The 26802-nt window shown below is 40.3% G+C and overlaps 1 protein-coding gene across 1 annotated transcript in view; it reads right to left on the reverse strand.

The window, feature by feature from the left end:
* The window catches only part of NKD2 (NKD2, WNT signaling pathway inhibitor), a 102133-nt gene that overhangs the window by 5108 nt on the left and 70223 nt on the right, over positions 1–26802 (reverse strand). The window contains exons 4-9 of the mRNA XM_027869112.1: positions 8880–8940; positions 7186–7313; positions 5241–5336; positions 3830–3968; positions 3659–3743; positions 467–594 (exon numbers count right to left, since the gene is read on the reverse strand). Of these exons, the coding sequence (XP_027724913.1) occupies positions 467–594; positions 3659–3743; positions 3830–3968; positions 5241–5336; positions 7186–7313; positions 8880–8940 (637 nt within the window). The remainder of the gene's footprint in view (positions 1–466; positions 595–3658; positions 3744–3829; positions 3969–5240; positions 5337–7185; positions 7314–8879; positions 8941–26802) is intronic.

Below are 26802 nucleotides of genomic sequence, written 5' to 3' on the forward strand. Positions count from 1 at the left end.
AGATAGGGCGCTGGGCCTGGAGTCAGGAAGACCTGAGTTCAAATGTGTACTTAGACACTCACTAGCTGTGCAGCCCTGGGCAAGTCACTTAACCTCTGTTTGCCTTAATCCACTGGAAAAGGAAATGTCGAACTACTCCAATGTCTTTGCCAAAGAAAACCCCATGAACAGTATGGTTCGTGGGGTCACAAAGAGTTGTACATGACTAAATGACTCAACAACAACAAAGTCATTGGAAAAGAGGCTGGAAAGATGCAGCTCTCCAAATTAGTTTGCATGTGAAGTTTTATAAACCACATATTTAATTAATAAATAGGGCATGAGTTTCCCTGAACTCTGAAGAGTGATAAAGTTAGATTTTATCTTATAGGAGCTCTAGAAGTTCTTATCCTGTTTAACTTCTGGATCCCCAAAAAGAGGATTATCCACATTTGAAGGCTCCTTGTGTTTGGTTTAGAGTGTCTACCTGGGCCAAACTTTGAAGTGTAGTTCTCAATTCCAGCAAGATCAAGGTAATGGTTCCTTCTCTCAGTATTTTCATCAACACAGTACTGCTCACGCACGGTGTAATGGTGGTGGTCATTGTTTGGCCTCCTGTGCGGATAGGAAATGAACAGAACATGAATATATTAGTTACAAGACAAAAACCTTATTGAAGTAAAAACCTATACACACACATCCATAATCCCTACTTAAGTGTCGGTAAGAGGCTGTGCGATAAAGTGGAAGGAATGTTATTGTTGAACTCAAGAAGTCTACTTTGGAATCCCAGCTCCAATATTTATTATCTGCGTGACCATCTTCAATTCACTTAACCTTTTGGAGTTCTGTCAGATGAGGATAATAACATTTGCACTACTAACCATGCAGCTACTGGGTGAGAAGTAGAGAAGCAGGGTTTTCAAAAACTTAGAGTGCTGTATAAATGTAATTTACTACGATGATTATTTCGTGTATACTTAAAGGATAACAGAGGGCTAGTTGAGGTGTTAAGGCATTATGGTAATAATAGCTTGCGTTGAGATGGGTTAATTTTGAGAGGTAAATTGATTGGCCTAAGATTCCTTAATTAGTAAGTGGTAGAACTGGAAAAAAAGAACTGCAGTCAAGTCCGGTGCTCTATAGGCAATGCACAAGCATTCGCTACTATATGCAAGGCACTATGCTGGGTGCTATGTTAAAAAAAAAAAAAGTGAAAACAGACCCTGTCCTCAAGGAGCTTATATTCGAATGGGGGAAACAGTAGATATGTGTAGAGGTGTACACAAGGTACATACAAAGTAAACACAAGAAAACCTTACAGGGGAAGATAGGAGTATCTGGGGGAATGAGGAAAGGTGAAGGGGATATGAGTTGAATCTTGAAGGAAGTTGGGGAATCCAGGAGGTAGAAATGAGGAAGAAGAGCATTCCAGACATGGGAGACATCCAGGACAAAGGCACAGACATGGTAGAGAGAATGTTAAGTCTGAGGGACAAGAAACAGGCCAGTATGGCTGGATCACAGAGTGTGTGAAAGGGAATAATGTGTAAGAAAATTGGGATGACATGAAGGGGCCACGTCGTGAAGAACTTTAAATGCCAAATAGAGCGATTCATATTTAACCCTAGAGTAATAAGGAACCTCATGAGTTTATTGAGAAGAGAGGTGACATTGTGAGACATTCACTTCAGGAAAATAAATTTGGCAACTGAGAAAAGGGTGGAATGGGGTAGGGGGAGCCGAGGCAGATTCCTGTAATAATCCAGGGAAGAGGTGATGAGGGTTTGAACTAGAATGGTCATGGAGGGAAGGGGAGAAATGAAAGAGATGTTACAGAGCTAGAAATGACAGGATTTGGCAACTGATTGGATATGTGGGGTGAATGAATATACAGAGTCAAGGATGATAACTGAGATTGTGACCCTGGGTGACTAGAAGGATAGTGGTATTCTCAGTAGTAATAGGGAAATGTGGAAGAGGCATGAATTGGGGTGGGGATGGGGGAAGATAATGAGCTCTATTTTTTAAAATGTGTTTTCAAGTTGTCAATGGATGAGTGATCAACTACAAGCTCTGCTAGTAATTGATTTATTTTAAAAATTATTTTATTAATTATTTTTAATTCTTTTTTCTTTTTTCTTTTTTGCTAGGTAATCAGGGTTAAGTTACTTGCCCAGGGTCACACAGCTAGTAAGTGTCATGTATTGTGTGTCTGAGATCACATTTGAACTCAGGTCCTCCTGACTCCACTATGCCACCTAGCTGCCCCTGAGCTCTATTTTAGATATGCTGATTTTGAGATGTCTACGGGATATCCTGTTTGAAATGTCTAATAGGCAGTTGGAAAAGTGAGATTGAAGCTCAAGAGAGAGATAAGACCTGGGATAAATAAATAAGTAGCTGGATAAATAGAGGCTCAACTTCATCAAGTTGATAACTGAATTTATGGGAACTGATGAGATCATGAACTGAAAGAAAATACAGAAAAAAGAGAAGAGGGCCATTAGAGGATCAGTAGTCAGTGTGATGTGGATACAGATCCAGCAAAAGGGACTTAGAAGGCATGTCAGAGAGGTAGGAGAAGATCCAAGAGAGACCAGTATCATGAAAACCCAGACAGGAAAGAGTACCCAGTGGAGAAGGAAATCAACAGTGTCAAATTCTGCAGAGAGGTCAAGAAAGATGAAGAAAGGGCCATTAGATTGGACAATTAAATTAAGATCACGGGTAACTTTGGAGAGAGCAGTTGAAGTCGAATGATGAGGTTGGAAGCCACTCAGCGTAGACAGCTTTCTCATGTCAAGTTGAAAAGAAGAAGAGAGATACAGGACAATAGTTAGCAGAGATAGCAGCATGGAGTGAACATTTTTTAAGGATGAGGGAGACTTAAGTGTATTTAAAGGTAGTAGAAAAGGAACCAGTACACAGGGAGAAAATGAAGATTAGAGAGAGAACGTATCTTAGTAGGGTCAGTCTGCTAAAGAAGACATGCAATACTGCCTATAATGGGGATCAACAATTTACAGGAAACAAATCACATGATAAAATGTGAACACCTTTATACTTTTGGGGATTTCACAGTAATTGCTACCTCACATTTAGACACTTTAAATGAATAACACTTATAAGAGGAAAAGCAAGAAGGAAGTAAATTATTTAAGGGAAGTATTTTATATTTCTAAATATGTTTTAATCAAAGGGCACATTGCTCATTCAGGGTCATTCCAAAATGCAAGACTCTCATTCTTTGAAAGAGACTGGTAGTAGTGCATATGCCATCATCCCCTCCTTAAGTTAAGCCTACTGAACACAATAATGAATCAACTACAAAGCTTGTTTTGACTGTTTTTGAAAGGCAGAGAAAAACCAATAGGGCAGGAGGGATTTGTTTATTCGACTGAGCTTAAGTCAGAAACCATGTGTCCATAAGAAGAATGGAGCCCCTAGTTCTTGCAAAGGAAATACAGTGAACACAGGGGTACATCCTGAATTCTCAACATCTATTTCTGGTGGGCATCATCTTTTTAGTGTTGAACTCTTTAGCCTCTCATTGGGTGTGACTTGACCAAAAATTAAAGCTTAGCCCTGTTTGCCACTATCTCTATCAACTTTCCTCATATAAGATGAAACCAAGGCAACTTCTGGTCAAAGGACTACAGACTCTTCAGTGTCTTACCTGACGTGAGCAGATAGTCTCTTGTCTGCAATCCTTATTTCTTCAGGGTGCTCTCCTTCGGTTTTACATCGAATAGCTTCTCGATCTAAATGACACATAATTAGAACTGCTTTACAGTGAAAAGGGACATGTGGCAGTCCACCAACACACCCATATATTGAACACACTTACCTGGATGTCCCTCCTTCCTCTTGCTGGAAGGTTCTGGGCTCACAGTCAGTTTCACCCGGAGTGTCTTGCTATTGGTGGAGGAATGATTGACTGAAGCATCTACAACTTCATAAATGGTGTGCATCAAGCTGGACATATCCTTGTGTAAGGATCAAAACAAGAGAATAGCAGTATCCAGAATCAATGAACATCTTATTTCCAAAAATAAGCAGCTAGGTGGTGTAGTGAATAGAGCACTGGGCTTGTAATCAGAAGACTCATCTCTGTGAGTTCAAATCTTGCCTCTGACACTGACAGCTGAGCAATGACCCTGGGCAAGTCACTTAACTTTGTTTGCCTCAGTTTACTCATCTATAAAATAAGTTGGAAAGAAAATGGCAAACTACTCCAGTATCTTTGCCAAGAAAACCCCAAATGGGATAACAAAGAGTTGTACGTGACTGAAATGACTCAATAACATATATCTCCAAACATGTTAATGTTAATCAAACAATAAAGTCATGCACATACTCCACACTTTATTTTTCATTTTCAATTCATTGAAACAGCTCTGACTGAACTCTAGCATCATCTATCTAGTAGTCAGAGACAGAATTTCATCTTTATTATAGCCTTGAGTTTAGTTCCAACAATTCCAGAGAAAAAGGAAGTATTCTCATTGCTGTTGGAACAACATATCCCCAAAGGCCTGAAATTTCAAACAGATTTTGGTCTCAACACAGGTTTGTTTTTCTCTAATTCCTAGCCCAAACTCAAATTCTAGATGCCAAGTTCATTTAGGAGGCTGGGATGGTCACTTTAAAGTGCTTTAGCCATCTGAAGCTGGAGAAAACACATGCCACTGAACTGACTGTGGGTACTTGCAGGGCCCTGCTAATGGAATCATTGCTGTCTGAGTAGGAAATTGAGCAGTGCCTCATCAAGGAGACCCTGGTATGGGCAGATGTACAGGAGAGAAAGAGAAGAAAGTTGGCTAAGGCAGCTGTTGTGTTAGGGTGTGTTTGGGATGTCTTTTGACTGTACTAAGGGCAGGTAGGTGACTCAGTGGATACTTCAGTGAGCCCAGGTTCAGGGAGACCTGATTTCAAATCTGACCTAGGAACTCAGTAGCTATGTGACCATGGGTAACTCACTTAACCTCTGTTTGCCTCAGTTTCCTTTTCTGTAAAAGGGAGATGATAATAATAACATCTGCCTCTCAGGGTTGTTATGAGGATCGAATGATAATTGTAAATCGCTTAGCATGGTGCCTGGCACAAAGTAAATGCTATATTAAATGTTAGTTATTATTATTATTTTTGTTGTTGTTGCACATCCAAATCTTGGTTGATTCTGACCAGTCCCTGTATACAAGGTTATAGTCTATTCTTCCAAGTGGTCAGCCTATTTTCCAGGTAAAAACAAATATTACCTCTTTGGTTACTTTTCCACTGTTGTCAAAATCATATAGGGTAAATGTCCATTCTTGACGATTGTCGTCTTCCACTGAGACATCACACTGAAGTTCCTGAAAACAAGGATTTCTTTTTACCAAAAACGGTAATATGACATCTTTGCCATATGTAGCAAAAAACGGGGGTATGTTTCTGTTCCGTAATGGGAGGGAGGAGGAAGCTAACAATTTCTCCCATTTGTTTTATGATATGCATATGCTCATATGCTTTCTGTTGGTCTAGCTTTTTGACTTTGTTTAGTTATAAACAAATACCTAACTTTAAGCAGATATTATATATAAAAATCCAAATTTACAAAACAGATTAAAAGATTATTTTCTTCCTTTGGAGTATTTTAATAAAGTTATTCCATTTATGAAAATTCATTTGGCATTAGGTGGCACAGTGGATGTATTGCCAGTCCTGGAGTCAAGAAGACTCATCTTCATGAGTTCAAATTTGGCTTCAGATGCTTACTAGCTGTGTGACCCAGGGCAAGTCACTTAACCCTGTTTGCCTCAGTTTCCTCATCTGTAAAATGAGCTGGAGAAGGAAATGGCAAAACCACTCCAGTATCTTTGCCGAGAAAACCCCAGATGGGGTCATGAAGAGCTGGTTGTGACTGAAATGACTGAACAACAACAACAACATTGGACTGGGTCAAGAGTTTGGGTCAAGACAATTTGGGTCATGTCCTAGGCCTTCCACTTACTGAGAGAGCCTCAGTTTTCTCATCTGTAAAAAGAGGGTGTTAGATTAAATGGTCACTAAGATTTCTTCTGGGCCTTGATATTCTATATTTTTTTCAGAAGATGTCTCTTCCATGCAGTGAAGCATACCTGTGTGGGTTTTATGTTAGGGCAAGGCCTTTAATCATTTGTAGGAAATAACTCTCAAGGTCTGAAGGAAGGTCTCTAGTGCTTACAATTTAATCTTTATATTACGTTAAGTAAGAACTTTAAATACTCCAACAGAGAAACCTTCCTTGTTTGTGGCCAAAGCTGTTTGAAAAGACCTTAGAAGCACAGCACTTCAGAGAAAATAGTGTGCTAAATCCTTCTCCCTCCTCATTCTGGGTGGAGGCTAATATTTCAAATTATCATGTCTAGAATGCAGAAAACGCCCTTTCCGACCCTCTCTTGGAGTTTCTACTTCGGCTATGTAGATTCATGTGTCCTAACGATATCACTGAGATCATCATTCCCAATTTGCAGATGGGAAAACTGAGGCCTCAAGAAGATTAAGGAAGTCACAGTATGGAGACGAATGGAGGAAGGGGGACTGTGTCTGTATCTCCTGCCCCTGGGTGACACACTAATGTTCTCCCCAGCATTCTATTGTGTACACTGTTGATAATGCCAAGAAAATGGATTATCTGTCACATACTATAAAGTTAATTCTTGAGCATTTAAATTTAGAAATGGTAGTGGAAGGAAGAAGGAAAAGCAACATCCTTTCATTCCCCTCTACCCCAACTGTAGCTTACCTTGCATAATAATAACTTTTTATTCCAATAATACCAAATATCTTATAATAGGCACCTTGTGCACAAGCCAAGGAATTCTAAATTGTTTGTTAAAGTTTACTTTATATCACTTCTGTAGTGCAAAATGTGCAAAGCCAAGCAAAATACTGAATTTTAAAAAATATTTTAATGCAGTGCAAAACAATTTCAGCCTTATTAGCAAAATTCCATGGCAGCATCCTTTACCCCCTACAAACCTGCCCAGTTTAAAGTCAATTCCTCCACATTTTAACACACTGTAATTTGCTAGAGTATAAAAGAGAATTTCGTTCCTGAAAAGTCAAATTGGATACCAAATTTGAGAACTAATATGTATTTTAAACACACCCAGGACCTGATGAACTAATGTATAGAGAAAGAGACATAGTACAAGTAAAACAGATAAGGGCACAACATACATCAATATTTAATCGCTTCTTCCCCATTCCACGGTTTATGTCTTTATTCGCAATTTTTTCTCCATCTTCTAGATTAAAAGGCTGTATGTAACCTTCACATCCTTCTACTTTCTCAGGAGGAAGGGCAACTGTGAGATCAAAAGAAAAACTGGTAAGAAGAATATAGAACCTCTCCAGTTTAGTTATTAATTCAACTACGTTGAGTATTTATAAATGACACCAGGGGCCAAGAAAGGACCATCCTCACAAAGATTCCAAGGTTGGACCAGCATATTCAGAGTTAGGAGTCAGAAATATGGATCTGTATTCTTGCCTTCCTAGTCTCTCTCACTCTAGTCCTTCAAAGTCAGACTCTAAGCTAGGGAAGAGTAAGGAAAAGAAAGGTTTTCTTTCAGCCTCCTCTACCAAATAGCTTTGACTGGTTTTTTTAACAAGGTAATAAAGATCTTGTTGGGAAATAAATGGTTCACTGCTAAGTAGATGGTATCAGAAAGAATGGTGCAAACCCATCAGAAGAACCTTTTCATCCGCACCTAGGGATATGATCTTGTCTCTCACGATTTCTCCTCCAGGGTGGTAGAGAATAGAGTTAGGAGCATGAAGAGAGAATAGAAAAGGGAAACAAAATGGCAGGTGGACAAGGCAGTATTTACCAACTCACAAGAACCCCATGAATTATCACAGAGCTTTTGTAACTTTTTTCCCACTCCTCACTCCTTCTATTTAGGGGTTAGTTATTCATGCCTTCCAATTTAGGGTTCATATTGAGAGATTCTAGAGTAGAATACCAGGAGTACTCTAGAACGTAGAGTAAGAAGATTTGGGTTCAAATCCTGGCTCTACAGCTTATCAGCTATGTGACCAGGCCAGTCATTTAACTTTCAACACTAGTTTCTTGTTCTGTAAATGGGTTAGCAATTCTTTAAAAAAAAAGTTTTGTTGCCTTTTGTTTTTGTGCCACAATCGTTTGCCTTTCACCCTTCTCATCCTAAAAACATCCTAACAAGCAAAAATCCCCAGCAAACACTTAAGCACGGCTGACATAGTAAACACATAGATCCCATTCAACATCTGTAGTCCCCACCTTCACCCTAGGAGGAGGAAAGTATTTCTTCTATCTACTTCCCAGGGTTTTTATGAGGGTCAAATTTTTTTAAGAATTATGTAAAAGTACCTCGTAACTATCAATTACTATACAAATGTAGACCGCTGTTATTGTTATCACACATCATTCAAATTTATAAAAATCAAGAAAATTATTGTTGTACAATTCAGGCAAAATTTTGATTCTCTGAAAGTTCAGGTTTATGTGTATAAACCTGTAAGATGTGGGGAAATAGTAAACGCTTAAAAGCATGTTGTAAGCTGCTTTTGAAGAATGAATTACTTAAAATGAAAATAACAAGTATGTGTGTAGAAAAAGGTTGGCGCTAAATGCTAGTTTAACATTTTTAAATTGCAAACATTCCATATTTTTAACCAAGGCATCAGTCCCAACTCTGCTTAGATTTAAATGTAGGAATGCTGGTTATTTGAAAAGTGGATGAGAGTCTGCATCTCAATCCAGATTTCCAAAAGGCTATTAATGCTTCCTCTAACTTTGGAATACACATGTGGATGTTTTTAAAGTACTGGACGGAAAAGTGGACTTTTGAGTTTTCTCCCTAGCCGTAGGAACAAGATTATATACTTACCCTCCAGGGGGCATTGGTCCTCCCGAAAATGTCCCTCTTTCAGTTCCCCATTCAGTAGCTCCTGCAGGGAGAACAAGGACCAGCTGTAAGTGAATATGCAGGATTTCAGCTGCAGCCCCAGTGAAAACAAACAGTTACAGGCAGAAGCATTTCCTACATCTAGAGTTCTGAGATGTGAGATCTGGGAACAAGTCCCATCATATGAACCGAACATCTGCAAGGGCTATTGTGTTACACTGTCTGGGTCCAAAAAATTTAACAACTGCCAAATCCTTTATGCCTCATTCAAGTTTCAGATTTTCAGAAATCAAAATACCACACATACTCTATTATATCGTCAGATTTCATTGTGACAGTCTTTATGACAAAAATAGGTTTGCTCAGTACATGATGGCTGATATGTCAAAGGAGGCAATTAGACAAAATGCCGGTGAAGATGGCACAAATGGCCTTCACTCATCTTTGAACCAAAATAAAGACCTTTGCACTCCGTCAGCCCCAGATTCTCCATGCTGGTCACATGTTTCTCTCTCATCTGACAACGTTGATACAACACGTCTGAAGATCCACTGCTAAGGGGGAGAAAGGGAGAGACGGAGAGAGACAGACAGAAAAAGAGAGAGAGACAGAGAGAGAGACACAGAGAGAGACAGAGAGACAGACACACACACACACACACACACACACACACACACACACAGAGTAAGTTTTGGCAGAAAGTTCAGCCCCCTTCCATCCCTGACTCTGTTGATGACACTTTCTTCTGGAGTGGAATGTAAGGAACTTAATCATCCTGCTCAGTGATGCAGTTGCCATGTGCAAATCCAGAGCCAGTGAATTTCTTAGGGCAAAAGTTGCCTTTGAGTATAAGGAGATGAAAGGTGAGCCCTATTGTGGATTTCTATGGGGTTTCTAAGGGCCGGAGTGAGGAAGCTCCTGCCTTAGAGAGATCTCTAAATCACTTCTGGCAACAGATTTCTGGATCAGATATGGATGCAGGGGAAGACTTCAAACACAGGTGAGTAAAGTTAACCAAAAAACAATATATAAATCTTATAATGACAAACAATAAATTCCCAAATGGTGAAAAGTAATATAGGAAAATATAATTTTGAAAGCACTCTTAGAAATCTTTACACAATAATTAAAAAACAATGCAAGAATACTTGCCAAAGTAGCACAGAATTTTTTTTTTTACACCATCTTTCTGTTTTCATGCAAACCCTAGCTACTGTCACCATGTTCTCAGTAATAGCAAACTACTGCTCAGAGGCCTGGCCCATGCCGTGTAGTGTGGTTCCTTGCTAAGGACAAATCCAGTAAGGGCATCCTTGAAAGTTGCTATGTAGGTGAGGAAACTGATCTTTTTGTTCCAAGCCTTAGCTGAAAATATCTCCACTGGATGAACACTGGCCTCTGAAAATGTGCCATCTCTCTCAGGTTGTTTCGAAGTGAATAATTACTGTGCTTGCTTAACTTCTTCAGACATTGGTATCATAATTCCTACAGTTTTATTATTTCTTCCTGACAAAGAGCTTTATCCTGTGTAACTCGAGAAACCTCATAATCTCCCTTTCCGATCTTCTGTGTGGCTTAAGTCCCAAAGCATCAGTGGCGCTCCGTAGAATCTGTCTTGGGCAGGAGGCCAGAAGGATTTACCCCAGCGAGGACTTCTCAATTCTCCAGCTGCCTCCCTGTCGGGGTATTGCATCATGAAAATGGTTTTATCCCCAGCCAGATGCCCATAAACTGCACACTGCCCACAGATGGAGGTAAATAGCCAGGGATCTCTAGGTCCCTCCTGCGAGCAGCTGTCATTAATCAGGGTCCCCAGCAGGAGAGCGGCCAGGAATGTTCCCCAGCACCAGACAGGGCCCTTTCCAGTTGCCCTCTGCTGAGTCCACATGGATGATTATGAAGGGCCAATAAAGCAGAGCTAGGAGGACCCCCCCCCACCCCCAAAGCCAGGCTTCAAAATCAAGGCCTTAATAAAATCACCCCCCACAGTAAATTTTGAGTATGCCTTGTTATTTAGTTAACTAGAAGTTACCATATTGATCTATCTCTTAGAAAAAAAAATGAGAGGGGTGGAGGTAGGGGGCGGCAGAACCAGCAACCTTTTCAATGGAAAGGTTAAATTCCAGGAACGGAGCTGCTGCATTAAGGAAGAACCGGCTTTGTGGGTTCCAGGCCAGAGATTGCCTAGTGTATTACCTCACCATATGGTTGGGGTGGCTCTGGGCCCTCACCTTCCAAGGGCTAGCATTCTGTTTTGGAATGACAAGTATTTGTGTTTGCCGAAACTCAATGAGGGAGGCCCATCTCCCCAGAAAGGCAGCCAGGGCTTCTAATAAAAGGAAGTGCCAATCTGCAAGGCTTTGGCAGCCCAATTCGGCCCGGATGGAGGGGTGAGCCCATCCAGCCTTTATGAAGGAAAGCTTGACTCTCTCCTCTCCCGTGTTATGTCTCATTAAAGACACACAAAGCCCCAAAGGACACTGAAACGTTAATGAAATCCATCACCTTTGCAAATGACTGGTTGAGCCTTTGTTTATAGTGAAAGCCAGTTAGGGCTTTATTCTACAGTTACACATAGGGGCTGCCCACAAGGACAGAGAGAGGTCTCTGATCGGCCTGATAGGCACTTGGAAAACAAACAAAAGAATCAGCTGGCTGTTTGTTCCTGTTTTTGCAACATCACTGCCAAGCATCCTTCAGCCGGGCCTTTTACCAGCCTTTTAAGTGATATCGGATTACTCTGAGGTTTTCATTGCTAAGGACCCGGTGACATCAGCCAAATCTTCAGCTCTCTCAACCCACCCCCGCTGCTTGGGGGAACACTACAGATCTTTGTTTCAACCTTTTCCTCTCAAAGAAAACCAGGCAAACTTATCAGACTATCAGAAATTCCACCTTTGGGGACTTGCACATGTCTGTCAGTCAGCAGGACTTAAAAGGAAAGGCAGCAGACTCCATAGAAAGGTTGAAAATGCAAAGCTGCTTAAAAAAATAATTAGGTGGCTTTGTGATAAATGAAGAAAATAATTACAGGAGTAACATTTTCCTCTAGATGATGCAACAGCTAAAATTAAACTAAGAAGAAAACCCTCCCCCCACCCTGTCCCCTTCTCCCCCAAAGTGTGCAAACTGTGCTTTTGCAAAAGTTTGGAGGTAGAAGATTTTCAACCATTATATAAAATTCTAAGAGGCCTCATTTCGCTCTCTCTCTCTTTTTTTGGACATTGATTTAGCACTCAAATGTCTACACAGCATATTACAGGCATCATCTCATGTAAGTCCAGAGGTGTGCAGGAGCCAGCATAAACCAGCGAGTGAGAGCCAATTGTTAAATTTTCAACATGAGCATTTACACCTCAGAAGTTGGCAAACGCTACAAATTAGGCCTTGATTTATTGTTCTGTTGATTGTCCAGACTTAGGAAAAGTGATGGAGAAAATGTTCATCCTGCAGATTAAACTTAAAAGTATATTATTCTGGGGCAACTAGGGGGCATGGTGGATAGAGCAATAGCCCTGGGGTCAGGAGGACCTGAGTTCATATCTGGCCTCAGATACTTACTAGGTGTGTGACTCTGGGCAAGTCACTTAACCCTAATTGCCTAAAAAAAAGTATATCATTCCTACTGCTGCCCCACCCCCACCCCAAAGCTGGTTGTTAAACAATTTATCAGCACATCCCTATTTGAGGTCCATACGCCAGTGGGTATTATTGTTCCCAACAAATGGGAAAACTAATTTTTTTAGTCTTACATATGATGATTCAGAGAGAGTGACTTTTCTTTTTTTTTTTGGTGAGGCAATCGGGGTTAAGTGACTTGTCCAGGGTCACGTAGCTAGTAAGTGTCATGTGTCTGAGGCTGGATTTGAACTCAGGTCCTCCTGACTCCAATGCCAGAGCTCTATCCACTGCACCATCCAGCTGCCCTGGGAGAGTGACTTTTCCAACGTGACATGGCTGCTAATATCAAAAATGCAAGGAACCCAGGTCTTCCTGATTCCAAGACCAACACACTAGCTACTTCACCGCTGTGGAAGTAATATTGCTCCTAGTGAAAATGAGGAACAATACAAGGAGTCTTCCTTAAATGTATGAGAAGCAAACTTAATGTATAGCAGATTTTGATCATCAGTCAAGGGAAAATGAAAAAGGTTAGATGTTTCCTGTGACATCCTACTATTGTGAATGATATACATTCCTCACTGGGAGGTCCATTAGATTTTTGGGATATCACTATTGTACCCTGTCAATGTAAGGTCAGAAAGAGGTCATTTATTAGCTCAATTTCAGCAGTCAGGAAGAGTTCATCCAATGCCTTCAAACAAAAAAAATCCAACCCCTTCTCACCAGTGTGAGGAATCTATCTTTATGTAAAGCCCTCCTATAAGCATTTTGTGGCATGAAATTAAGCACACTAACTTTGATAAGGGCAAAAAAGCAATTGTGATGAAAAATGGGATGAGATCTCCTGATAAGCTTTCTGAAATAATCTCCAATCTCCTCCTCCCCAACCCACACCATTGTTACTATTCTAGGTCCCTTTTATGATGGTGGATGATACCATCATGTATGGGCTGACATAAATTTGGAACTGGTTCATTTCCACAGGCAATAAAAGTCCATGGGCTTCAAATGTCAACCATTTTTCTTATTTTTAAGTATTATTTCCTTTCTTCCATTAACACTGCCTTGTCAACCCAGCAAAGTAGCCAACTGAACTTCAAAAGGCTCTGATTTACCACACCAGCTCAAAAGACTTAAAATATTTTGGCTTGAGTTACATATCTAATGAATTTAACTTGGGGTCATATCTAAACAAGTTTTTTACTTAACAAACAACCTCAACTGCCCAGAACATAGGAACCAGAAAGATGTTAAGGGTTTCCTTGGGTTATCTGACTGCATTTCATCAAGTGTTCAGATACTAATGGATTTTTAAAAAATAACTTTTCAAAGAAGTCAGCTTTTTTTTTCAAACAGCCTGAATATGCTTGTATGATTTTTTATGTTTTTATGTTTTTTAGGTGTGTTTATATATTAAAAAAATAACCTAACTTGTTTATAGCAAGGAACAACTGTCCTCATCTGTGACTGTCTGGATTTAGGTGAGGGGGTGGTAAATCTCACTCTGTGAATGGATTATGGCCTAGAAATTAAAGTTTTGTTTGAAAAGCTCCTTTACAAGTAGATGGCTTGGGCCTTGGAACCCAGTCTTCTCCACTTGAACAATGTTATAAACAGCAAGCCAAACCACAAATACCTATTGAACCTTAATGCAGCTGAATTGTAACCCTAATAATAAGATGGAACCTTACCAATGTAAGTACGGCGCGGCCGGCACAAGGTCGGAGCGGCCGGTACAGGATGGCATAATGGAGAGTGTCCTGGACCCAAAGTCAGGAAGACCCAATTCAGGTCCTCCTCTCATACTTACTAGCCATGTGACAATGAATCCGCCATTTAACTTTACAGGCAACTCCATTAGGCTATGAATTATAATTTGTGATTTGCATTAGTGGAGAGAGAGTTTCCATACCAGCTGTTCCCAGCACCAAGGAAATCATATGTCCCTGAGTATAATGATACAGAGTTTGTCCTCCCAAACTGGGATGATGTTAAGAACACCTCCCTCGGACCCTAAAGAAGTACCTTTCCCAAACTGCTGGAGTGGTTCTGCTGAGACTCAAGGCTCCCTTGGGAGGGTGGCTTTTGGTGGGAGCAGGAACTTTGCCAACCGCTCAGATGTGGGGATTCTAGACGTTGAGGGCAAGATGTTCTGGAAATGTATAGGTCTTTTGTGAACCAGGAGTTGCCTAAATGTACAATTTTCATTTAAGCCATGTGAATTTTAGAAACAGTTCACCACCGGTCGTGCTCTATTTTCAGCTGATTTGGGGGAGCCAATATTCTCAATTCTCAGTACTAGGATCAGTCTTTAATGATTAATGATGAATTGGTTAAGATGTAGGATCCTTCGGTCATTCCTCTATAATATCACATAGAATACAGTTTTAGCTCTGAGGTCTCATGGTTCAAGAAGCTTTCAATGTCGTCACGATACTGAGTATGTATATATCACTTTATCACAAGATAACACGACACTGTTGAAATTTTAACCTCTTTTAACAATGGTAACTTCAGATATAGAGAGAAATTTTTCATACTTTGCAGAACTACCATAAATTAAGAAACAGTTTGGTAATTGAAAAAGCAAGAGAGATGGTTTCTAGATTAACCAAAAGATAAGTAGAGTTCAATCAATCGACGAGTTTATTAAGTGTCTGTGATGTTCTAGTCCCTGTGCTACAGTTGACCTTTCATACTGGCCTGGTTGTTAAAAACTCCTGGTTTAAACTCCTGACTATGACACATACAGTCCATGTGACCTTTGGCAAGTTTTAATCTCTCTGTGCTACAAGCAACTCTAATGCTCAGATGCAGAGAAAGTGACCATCTGCATTGGTAGTAAGAGTATCTTTACCTGCAGCCCCAAGGCCACACATGGCCCTCAAGGTCCTCAAGTGAGGCCCTTTGACTGAATCCAAACTTCATAGAACAAATCCCATTAATAAAAAGATTTGTTCTGTAAAACTTGGACTCAGTCAAAAGGCTGCACCCAAGGACCTAGAACGCTATGTGTGGCCTCAAGGCCACAGGTTCCCCACCCCTGGCAAGTCTGGCCTCTTCCTATTCCTAATAATAATAATTAAAAAAATAAAGTATTTACATTTACATTTTACAACAAAAATTTAATGCTGCCTTGCATATATTTGCTTTATAAACTTACTATGTGTTTGTTGTTAAGAAAAATACAAGAAAATATAAATTTATTGTTTTTAGTTAAGTAAAACAATTTAAATGTCTTTTTTTGCAGGGGAGTGATGGTTTTCCTAATATTGGCAAAATATCATCAATATACCCATGATCAATTACTGAACTGGAGATGTTTTATTCCCAATGACTTCAAAAGAATCTGCTTCAAATGGTTTTGCAAATAAAACAAATAAACCATTGTTCTGTTTTCTAATGTGCTGTAAATGCCAAATTAATCTTGAGGGAAAAAAGGGGGCCAGAAAGAATTAGTGTTTTTAAAATGCACAGTCTGTTCCTTCTAAAAATTACATCTGCATCTATCTCTAGGTTGTGAAGAACACATATTGAGGTTATATGACAAATGACTAGAATGTCCTTTTTTGTTGAAAACAATTAAATCTAGTCTTGAATAGCGATTTAAATTGTGATTTAGAGGAAACCCAACCTAGTTCCAATAAATCTGCCTTTCTCCTGATCGAAGGCTGTTTTTGTTCAATATAAGGGGCCAAGAACTTTAATTACAATTTATTAAATCGTCTGTAGATCATTTACATCTGGCTGGGTTGGCCACACTAAAACAGATGTGATGCAGTGGCTCAGACTCCAACAGCTATTTCCTAAGTACTAAGATCTCTAGGTCTCCAAGGGCTCCAGGCACCGGTAACTATTGAGAGACACAGCCGTTTTTTCCCATTGGCTGGCTTTCCCCTTTTCATGATCAAAGCCAGACTGACTCTGGAAACTGTCCCTGTTTAAAAAAAATGCTTGGATGATCAAAGTTCAGTCTTTCACATTATTCTCAGCATGTTAGCAGTTCTCATACAGGCAAAGTGCTATCATTCCTATATTTACCACCTCCCACATCACAAAGAACTCAGCTATCTTCTCCTGAGGCTTCCAATAAAAGAACATTGGAGGTGGGGGTAGGGTTGGAGTGGGAGGAGGATGAGGAGATTTAAACTGTGTCCAGTGTTACTCTAATTCACATTTATAGCAGATTTGGGTTAAGTACAAACCATTGTTTCTTGGATCCTTGTACCAAGGCTTAATTCTTTACATATTCTGACTCAAGTTTGGAATATAAATTACATTTCCCAATAACAGTTAACAATTGCTGCCTTTATAACTAGGGGGAACAAACTCTTATAATAAAAGCTATATTCCACACAGAATGAAAAGTGTTCCAGTTCTTTTAACAGGAAACCATCCCAGAGGAGTTCTGTGGATTTTTACACTGATGTTTGAATCAGTTGGGGGGAGGGCAGAGATCAACAATGCTCAAAGATCCTATGTCTGATGAATTAAAACATTGAAAATAAAAGTCCAATGTCAGGTTCTTTCCAGTCTTTAGGCACTCAGAAACTCTAGTTTGGACATAGCATTTAAACATATAATTCAGTTTAATGCATGTCATTGTAAAGGAGTGGACAATGGTGGGACGGTTATAACTATTTCCTGACCAGGGAATTTTCTTCTAAGAGGGGAGGAGGAGAGGCCTACAAGCCTGGAGAGGTGAGCACCTCTTGCTCTTTATTTTCCTCTCCTTTCAGGCATCTTGCTTAGTGCTTTGTAGGACATAGCTGACTGTTTGGCCCCAGAAGACTCTTCTCTTGTAAAGTCTGTTTACTATTACTGAGACAATAGTGGCCTTTGACACTGAAGTGTGACCCTACAGGATCTCCTGTTTACAGGGAGCCTCTGAAAGAGTTTCAAAGTAAATATTTTCCAAGTGCTCTACTGGGCAGGGGCCATTAGGATGCCTTACCTCATTTTAAATAAGATTAGAGAAGTCCCAAATCTCCCACATAGCATGTGGGTAGTGGCTGAGCTATTAATAGGTACAAATTATTATTAAATACTTATGTTGTGCTAATCCTAGTGATTTTGGGGCACACTTTCCAATTGTTCAGAGAGTAGCTTAATCTCTCATGGGGCCACGATTCATTTTCTGCTCATAATTGCCAGCTTTCATCAATGTGCTGGCTCCTAGGTGGCCAAGTTACCAGATTCCACTTGGTTCTTTTCCGGCAGCATTTTCTCCAATCTGGTTTTCCTTGGCATCATTTTGTTATTTTTATAAAGAAGGTGAGGTTACTTTCCATCTATCCTGCATATACCTTGTATGTAACTCAGTTATTTACATATTGTTTCCCTCATTGCAATGTAAATTCTTTGAGGCCAGGGATTATTTTTACCTTATTTATACTGACTCAGTATATTCCACCTCTTAGCACAGTTCTTGGCCCATAGTTAGCACTTAATAAAGGCTTATATATTAACTAAATGACTGCCCTCCAGGATAAGGTGGGATAACCTTTACAAAGCAAATGCATTCTCAGGATGCCAGGCACTGTCATTTTGGATCCTAGGGCTGAGAATCTCTAATCAATCCCTCCCCCACGCCTAGGAGAAGTGCAAACAACGCAGATTTCTCTCTCCACAGGGTTCTGGGCACAAGGCTGATTGTCCCCCAGAGGATCAGTTCCTTGGCTGCTTTCTTGCTGGTCTGAGACCCAGGGATCATCAATTGGACATCAATTCAAATGTTGACATTGTACAAATAATGGTAAAGTTAATGATGAAAGAGAGACTAACTTGATTTAATTAAGGACCATCTGGCTCTAGATATCCAGCTACAGCTGTCTGTAACAAAGTCAGAGAACAGTGATATGCCTCCATAGTTTGCATAGGATTTTGTATAGCAATCACCCACTCTGTGACCTGACTCTTGATCCATGTAGAGTCATACCACTAAGGCCAAAGATACTGCCAACTCTAATCTTCAAGGTCTTGAAAGGAAAGTAGAGATATGAGAGGGAAATCTGGGGCCAGACAAAGAGGAAGCTGACAGTGGTTCAAGAAGTCAGACTCAGGAGTCAGAATAAAGATCTTCAAAAGTCATTCTCTCCAATACATGGGGGGAGGGAGTCAAAAGAATTGTAAACTGATAACAATCACATAAATGCTCCAAATTCATAACAACAAATGGGAATCAAAACAATTCTAAGGTTTCATGTTACACCTGACCAGTTGTCAAAGCTGAGAACAGTCACTGTTGGAAGGATAGTGAGGAACAGGCATACTAACGCATTGTTAGTGTATGTGTAAATTGGTCCAAACATTCTGAAAAGCAATGGTACTTAGGCTAAGAAAGTGACTAAATGTCCATACTCTGACCCAGAGATTCCAATGTTGGGCACATACTCCAAGAAGGTCAATGATAAGAAGAAAGGCCCCATAAACACCAAATATTTATAGCAAAACTTTTTAAAGTAGCACAGAATTGGAAACATAGTAGATGCCCAATGACTGGGGAATGGCAAAACAAGCTAAGGTATATAAATGAAATAGAATAAAGAGAAATGAATGAAATAGAAATAAATGAAGTAGAATAAACAGTGATATAAACACGGAAGCATGGGGAAGACTTATATGAACTGATTCAAAGTAAAGTAAGTAGAACCAGGAAAACAATATACCACATAACTACAAAAATGTAAATAAGCAAAAGGAAAGTGAAGAAACAAACAAAAAAAAATTAAAACTGAATACTGTGAAAGTATAATGACCAAATCATATTTTTTTTTCAGTTGTGTCTGACTCTTTGTGAGGTGGTTTTGGGGTTTTCTTGGCAAAGATACTGGAATGGTTTGCCATTTCTTCTCCAGCTCATTTTACAGATGAGGAAATAGAAGCAAACAGGGTTAAGTGACTTGCCCAAGGTCATACATTAAGTGTCTGAGGCTGGATTGAACTCAGGAAGATAAGTCTTCCTGACAGACTTCAGGCCCAGTGGTCTATTCACTGAGCCACCTAGCTGCCTAATGATAATAATAATAATAATAATGACCAAGCCTGGCCTTAAAGAAGAAATATGAGAAGGTAGCTAACCACTCTCCCCCTCCATTTTTTTTTTATATAAGTGGAAGATTATAGGTGTGGAACGAGGCATATAATATCTCATTTAAAACATTTTTTTTTGGTTTAGTTTTTCTAAAGTATTTTTTTCTTTTTAATTTTTTTGGAACTCTCTGGGAAGCATAGGGCAATATACATTGGGAAGTGTAGATGATGTGAAAACAAAATATATAAATAAAAATTTATTTTAAAAAAAGGCATAAGGGTCTGTTGCCTCCCAGTCTGCTGTTATTGTTACTTCCACTTTCTCTGCTTTTGTCTTGCTAAAAGAGATACACATATTGTCAAATCCTGAACTAAAGAGTAGTGTGTGTGTATGTTTGCTCTGTGTGTGTGTGTGGGGAGGTAAGGGTGGGGAGCAGCAATGGGAATGAATATACTCCTAAAAATTACCAAGTATTTTGAGGCCAAATAAATAGTGGCACTAAATCTTTGATAAGTTGGAGTACAGAAACATGTAAACCAAGATTTGATTAACTATTCATGAAAAGGACTGTCTAAATTAAAAACAAATCAATTGCTAAATACAGCAATAAAATTAAAAGTCTTATTAAAACCTCTATTCATACACTACTACTTGATGCAATTAAAAATTAATAATTCCTATCTATGAATAACTAAACAGATGAATATTATGCATTGGATGGCCATTGTCTGACAACCTTCCCTGAAGAATCTGGCTCTTTCTTCTGCGATGTATTGGCAAGTTCTAAAGAGGCAGGCTGAGGCTGGAAGGAGGTTATCCTCTGCTGTTTCATATTCCTATCTCATTCCTTCTAGAGCAGCTCATCACATGAAAAAAATTGATCTAAGCCTCTAAAGTGGAGACTTCTTTCTATGATGGGGGTCAAGATCCACAATCCCTTCACTCACGTTTCAAGTTTAGCACAGGAACTCTTGACTGCTTTTAGCAACAGTGACAAATGACTGTCTCTTATTCTTCCTCACTGATGTTGCTAGATACGGCCAGCTGCTCACAGTCACCTACCTATAGGAGAGCATTGTGAGGTGTTGGACAGATAGAGGAAGAGGAATGCAAACATGTCCACCAGAGGAGACAGGAGGAGGAAGAAATGATCAGAGAGATAGAAGAAAAACTAGGAAAAAAGTGTTGTCATGGAACCCAAGGGAGAGAAAGTGTCAAGAAGAAGATAGATAGATAAATGATAGCCAGGTAGGTAGATTAGATATGATGGTGATAGATTGATAGATGAGATTGGTAGAAAAAGGTAGATAGATTAGATAGATGACAGATAATAGATGATAGCTAGGTAGGTAGATTAGAAATGATGGTGATAGACTGATAGAAAGGTAGATAAGATGAGAGATTGGTAGAAAAAGGTAGATAGATTAGATAGATGATAGATGATAGCTAGGTAGGTAGATTAGACAGGTAATAGATTGACAGACTGAGTGACCAATAGATGACAGGCGTATAGATGATAGATGAATTGAAAAATAGGTAGTTGATAGATTGAAAGATACAACATTGCTAGAGAACTGCTAAGTGCTGGGAATGTAAATACAAACCAAAAGAAATAAAAGTCTCTGACCTTCAAAATGCTTACATTCTAAGGAGAGAAGGGGAAGCTAACACATAAAAATACTGAAACTGAGAACAGTTTTTAGTAGAGTGGTGGTGGAGAGGAGTGACATCAGAATTCAGGAGATTAAAGAAGGAGTGGATGTGGAAAAAGTGAAAGCAACGAGTGTAAATTTAGACTGTTTTCCCCCTAGAATTTAGCAGACAAAGAAGAGAGAGATTAGAAGATAACTTTAGGGTTGTAGCAGCTATTGGTGAAAGGTGGTTTTTAGGCTGGGGAGACCTGAGCTTGTTTCTAGGAAGAGAGGGAAGCAGGCAGCAGAAAAGGAGAGACTGGAGACGAAAAATAGGAGCCTGGAGAGAGATGGGATTTCAAGGGCGTAGGTTAACTTTGGTGAAGAGGAAGGTTATTTCATTTTCTGAAACTGGGTGTAAGATGAGAGGATAGAAGAAGCAGTTTTTGAAGTGTGGAGGAAGGAGGATGCAGGAACTCAGGAATGGAAGCCTTAACCCTCTTAGGAAAGGAGGAGGTGAAGTCACATGTTGAGGGAGGGGGTAGGTGCAGAATTGGGATCTTGAAGACAGAGAAGTCTTGGAATGGTTGCTGTGGCCAGTGTGATAGGTAGTTAGTTAGAGACAACAGCAGCAGAGAAGAACCAGTTGTGTTTATTTTTATATTTAGTAAATGTCTGTCATTGACCAATTGGTTAGACTTGGCATTGTTTCCTGATTTCTCCATCACACTACAACTTATCACTCCTGTTTCCAGCCCCTACTTGAAACAAGCTAGTAGCATCTCATGTTCTCATTCAATCTCCAGGAGGAAGTCAGTGCTCTGCACCTAGACTTTGGACTTAGAAACGGGATTTTACTTGCCTTCATACTGAGAGGAAGCCAACATCTCCCTCCTTCAAACCCTACCTCCAACTCTTGACTAGTGTTAGTTGCCTTTGCTCCATAATCTTTATTTTGCCTTGATTTTGATCTCTCCCTCCACTCAATTTTTATAGTGATTCTTCTTGCTGTAATTTGACAGCAATTTGAGGAGTAGCAGGACACAGTGGGTAGAGTTCTAGAGTCTGGAAAACCTAAGGTCAAAACTCAACCTCAAATACTTCGTAGCTGTGTGGCCATTTAACCTCTCTGATCTGATGGTAGGGCTCTAAGACTATAAGTTATGGACGAATTATGATCTGAGTTGGTAGAAGAGGTTCTTACAGCAATGAAAACACATTGTCTTTGGCTTTGTTGTCATTTCTTCTGTCTTGAATTGATATTTAATCTTACATAACACTTGGGTCCAGGTTCCCAACAAAACTGTAAGTCTTTCAAAGCCTTCATCTTCAATTTTTTTTTTTGGATTTGGATCCTCTGTGTGTTGTATATAGTTGATGTTGAGTTCATTATTTCTTCTTAAACCTGCTTCTTTGAACTTCACAATTTCTCTCACCCTTCCCACTCTTTACCCTCTCCCACATTCAAAAGCTTGACATTGTCCTTGGATCTTTCCAATCCCTTACCACTCACCAATTCTATCTACCCATCATCTTTGTAATCCATTCTCTCTGCTCTATTCTCACTGCTGCCATGTTAGTATGGGGCCTCATTACTCCTTTGCCTAGACTATTGCAATAACAAGTTAACAGAGTCATCTGCCTCTAGTCTCTACTCCCCTCCTACCCTTCTTTCATGGTAAAACCAGAAAAATCTTCCATATATACACTGTTCTTTACAGTCTCACAGGTTAAGATCAAGGTCCTTGTCTAACATTGAAGACCCTTTAAAAAGAGGATAGAAGAAGCAGTTTTTGAAGTGTGGAGGAAGGAGGATACAGGAACTCAGGAATGGAAGCCTTAACCCTCTTAGGAAAGGAGGAGGTGAAGTCACATGTTGAGGGAGGGGGTAGGTGCAGAATTGGGATCTTGAAGAGAAAGAAGTCTTGGAATGGTTGCTGTGGCCAGTGTGATAGGTAGTTAGTTAGAGACACTTTCCTAGCTTTCCAGCCTTATTTCATATTGCTCCTTTCCTGCCCCTCCCCCTGCCCCCATCTTCTTGCCAACCTGGTCTTTCTGTGCATCTAGCTTGCCCTTGGCTGTCCAATCTCTATGCCTTTGTTTACCCTATTCCTGGCTCTGGGACTGCCCTTCCTGCCCCTGTTCATCAGCTGAATTCCCACATTCCCACAAAGCCCAAATGCCATTTCTTCCATGAAGGTTTCAGTGAGCCCTCCTGTCAGTGATGAACTTCTTGCCACCTAACTCACATGGCATTTTGTTATGGCAGAGGCCATGTCTTCTATACACTTTGTTTCTCCACCAGTGCCTGAGACACTGCTCTATCACACACAATAGGTGAACTGAATTGTTGAAGGCAGAGATGGGAATTCCCAGGATAGTTTATTCCTCTTTTGTCACAACTCTGTAGGACAGCAGTGAGTACTGATTGAGTCGATGATTTCAGTGGGATGGGAATTCTCTACCAAAGCAGACTAGAAGCTTCTTTTCAATCAATCAATAAAAATTATTAAATGGCTACTATGTACCAAACACTGTGTTAAGTTCTGGGATACAAAAAGAGCCAAAAAACAGTGCCTGCCATCAAAGAGCTCACAATCTAATGGAGGAGACAACATGCAAACAAACATATACAAAGCAAGCTATCTACAGTATAAATAGGAAATAACTAAAAGAGGGAAGGCACTTAAATTAAGAGGGGTTGGGGAAGGCTTCCCAAAGAAGGCAGGATTTTAGTTGGGACTTAAAGGAAGCCAGGGACGTCAGTAACAGGAGTTGAGGACAAAGAGAAGAGTGTTCCTGTTACGGGCCACAGCCAGAGAAAATGCTTGGAGCTGAGCGATGGTGTGTCTTGTTTGTAGAACAGCCAGGAGGCCAGTGTCACTGGATTGAAAAGTACATGTTGGGAGTAAGGTGTAAGAAAACCAGAACGGTAAAAAGGGGCTAGGTTATGAAGGGCTCTGAATGCAAAACAAAGCATTCTATATTTGTTCCTAGAGGCAAGAGGAGCCACTAGATTTAGTGAGTGGGGTGTGTGTGTGTGTGTGTGTGTGTGTGTGTGTGTGGCACCAGCACTTTAGGAAAATCTTTTTGGTGGCTGAATGGAGGATGGATTGCAGTGGGGAGAGACTTGAGGCAGGTAGACCCACCATCAAGTTATTCCAATAATCCAGGCATGAAATGATGAGGACCTGCATTAGAATGGTGGCAGTGTCAGAGGAGAGAAGGGGTCGTGTTCAAGAGATGTTGTAAAGGCGAGGTTGACAAGCCTGGGCTATGGTTTGGATATAGAGAATGAGAAATGATAAGGAGTCTAGGATGATTCTGAGGTTGAGAGCCTGAGGAATTGGGAGGGTGGTGTTGCCCTCTACAGTAATAGGGAAGTAGCAGGAAAGGAGGGTTTAGGGGAAAAGATAATGAGTTCTGCTTTGGACATACTGAGTTTAAGATGTCTTCTGGACCTTAATTTTGAGGTGTCTAAAAGGCAGTTGAAGATGCAAGATAGGAAGTCAGCAGAGATATTGGGGCAGGATAAGTAGATGTGAGAATCATCAGCGTTGTTGTTGTTATTTAATAGTTTTCAGTTGTGTCCAACTCTTTGTGCCCTCATTTGGGGTTTTGGTGAAGATACTGAAGTAGTTTGTCATTTCCTTCTTCTGCTCATTTTACAGATGAGGAAATTGAGACAAACAGGGAGAAGTGACTTGCCCAGGGTCACACAACCAGTAAGTATCTGAGGCCAGATTTGAACTCAGGAAGATGTCTTCCTGACAGCAGGCCCAACGCTCTATCCACTGTGCCACTTAGCTGCCCTACTTCAGTATCAAGATGGTAATTAAATCTTTGGGAGCTGATGAGCTCACCAAGTGAAGTAGTGTAGAGGGAGAAGAGAAGAAAACCCTGGAGAGAACTGTGAGGGCACGGACACCTTAAGGATAGTTAGAGGGCATAATCTGGAAGAGGATCCAGTAAAGGAGGCAGAAAAAAAGCAGTTGGATAGGTAAGGGGAGACTCAGAGAGTTGCCTAAAGCACTGAGTGGTTCAATGATTTGTCCAGGGCCCCACACAAATAGTACATGTCAAAGATGAGACCTGAACTCAGGTCTTCCTGGTTTGGAGGCCAGCGCTCTATCTTCTATACCATGCTGCCTGTGTGCGTGCACACACACACACACACACACACACACACACACACACACACACACATGCCTTGCACTTGCCTGGTTTGACTCCCCCCACCCCAAACAAATCTTCTTTTTAGCAGGATGGGAAGGTTGTTTGGAAGTAATCCAGTTACATTCATTGTCTGGCTATGGACATTTTCTTTGGTCCTATCCCATGTATATATGTGCATGTGTATACATATACACTAGTACACACATATACATCCATACACACATGAGTGCATGCATGTTTGTGTATTATATACATACCTAGTTTTAATTCTATCTATAAATCTACATCTATGTCTAAAAATGGATGAGGACGTTGAGGAAGAATGGTTCCATGATTTAGGATCACAGGATTTAGAGCTGGAAGGATCCTTAGAGATCATCTAGTCCAACTTTCTCACTTTATGAATGAGGAAACTGAGGTTCAGAGAAGTGGTGAATGGCTGAAACACCCCCAGGCAGTGAGTGACAGGACTACGGCCAGCGCTCTTGCCCCTCTACTGGGGCTGCTTAAAGTTAAACAGTCAGTTAGCAACTGGGCCACAGCTGGAATCCAGGTCTCCAGACGCCTAGCCCTTTGTTCTCTTACAAATCCTATTTGCACATATCGACGTCACCAAGACTTGTTCTGCCCAGTCCTACAATAAAGAAATGTAGGTTGAGTTAATGGGATTTTGGCAAAACTGGCAGAATTCGAACTGCATTTTGTCAGAAAAGGAAAAAAAGAATAGCAACAACTCCTGAGGATTTTATTGCCACCCATAGTATGACACTTCCAGGTCCTGCTCTTTATGTTGTGTTCGTGTTTCTGGCTGTATCTCATAGCACGGGGGGACTTGGCCCAAGCTGGGAGACCATCTCTCTCACAGCAGGGCTGTGTGCTCTGAAGAAGGTCTCTGGAATGTGGAATAAATCCCTTCAGCTTTATCAGCTATCGCGTGCACACCATGAGCGTGCTGTATGGGCCAGATCTTGGAATGGAGTGTTAAGAATTCACTGTGATCGCCAGAAACAGGGTGAACATCCTGTTTGAACTGTGAAACTCCTTTCCCACACTACTCTTGGCGGCCTTTGATATGGATTTGCTCTGTTTTCTTTGCGTTATCCTGTGGTCAGTAGGTTTTGCCTAATAGGCAATGTGAGTCTGGATTGAATGTGCAGAGATTTTATGCCCCACTTTAAAGCCACAGACAGAAGAAAATTTGGCTTGGAAGCCTTTACATACATGAGCTCTGTTAGCGGATTGAAATGGCCCTGCGTTTTCCAGTGGGGATGCTCATTTTCAATTTTCATTTTATTCAGTTGAACAATTTCCCTTGGAGTTGCTTCAGATAGGGAACATCTGTTTCATTTGAGCATTGTTTATATTATTTGACTGATGATGATATAGAAACGAGGCTAAATATGCATGTTAACACGTTGGACACCAAACAGGTGGGTTAGCA

The sequence above is a fragment of the Vombatus ursinus genome, unplaced genomic scaffold, assembly GCF_900497805.2.
Source record: "Vombatus ursinus unplaced genomic scaffold, bare-nosed wombat genome assembly UNPS02014791.1, whole genome shotgun sequence".
Classification (NCBI taxonomy): domain Eukaryota; kingdom Metazoa; phylum Chordata; class Mammalia; order Diprotodontia; family Vombatidae; genus Vombatus; species Vombatus ursinus.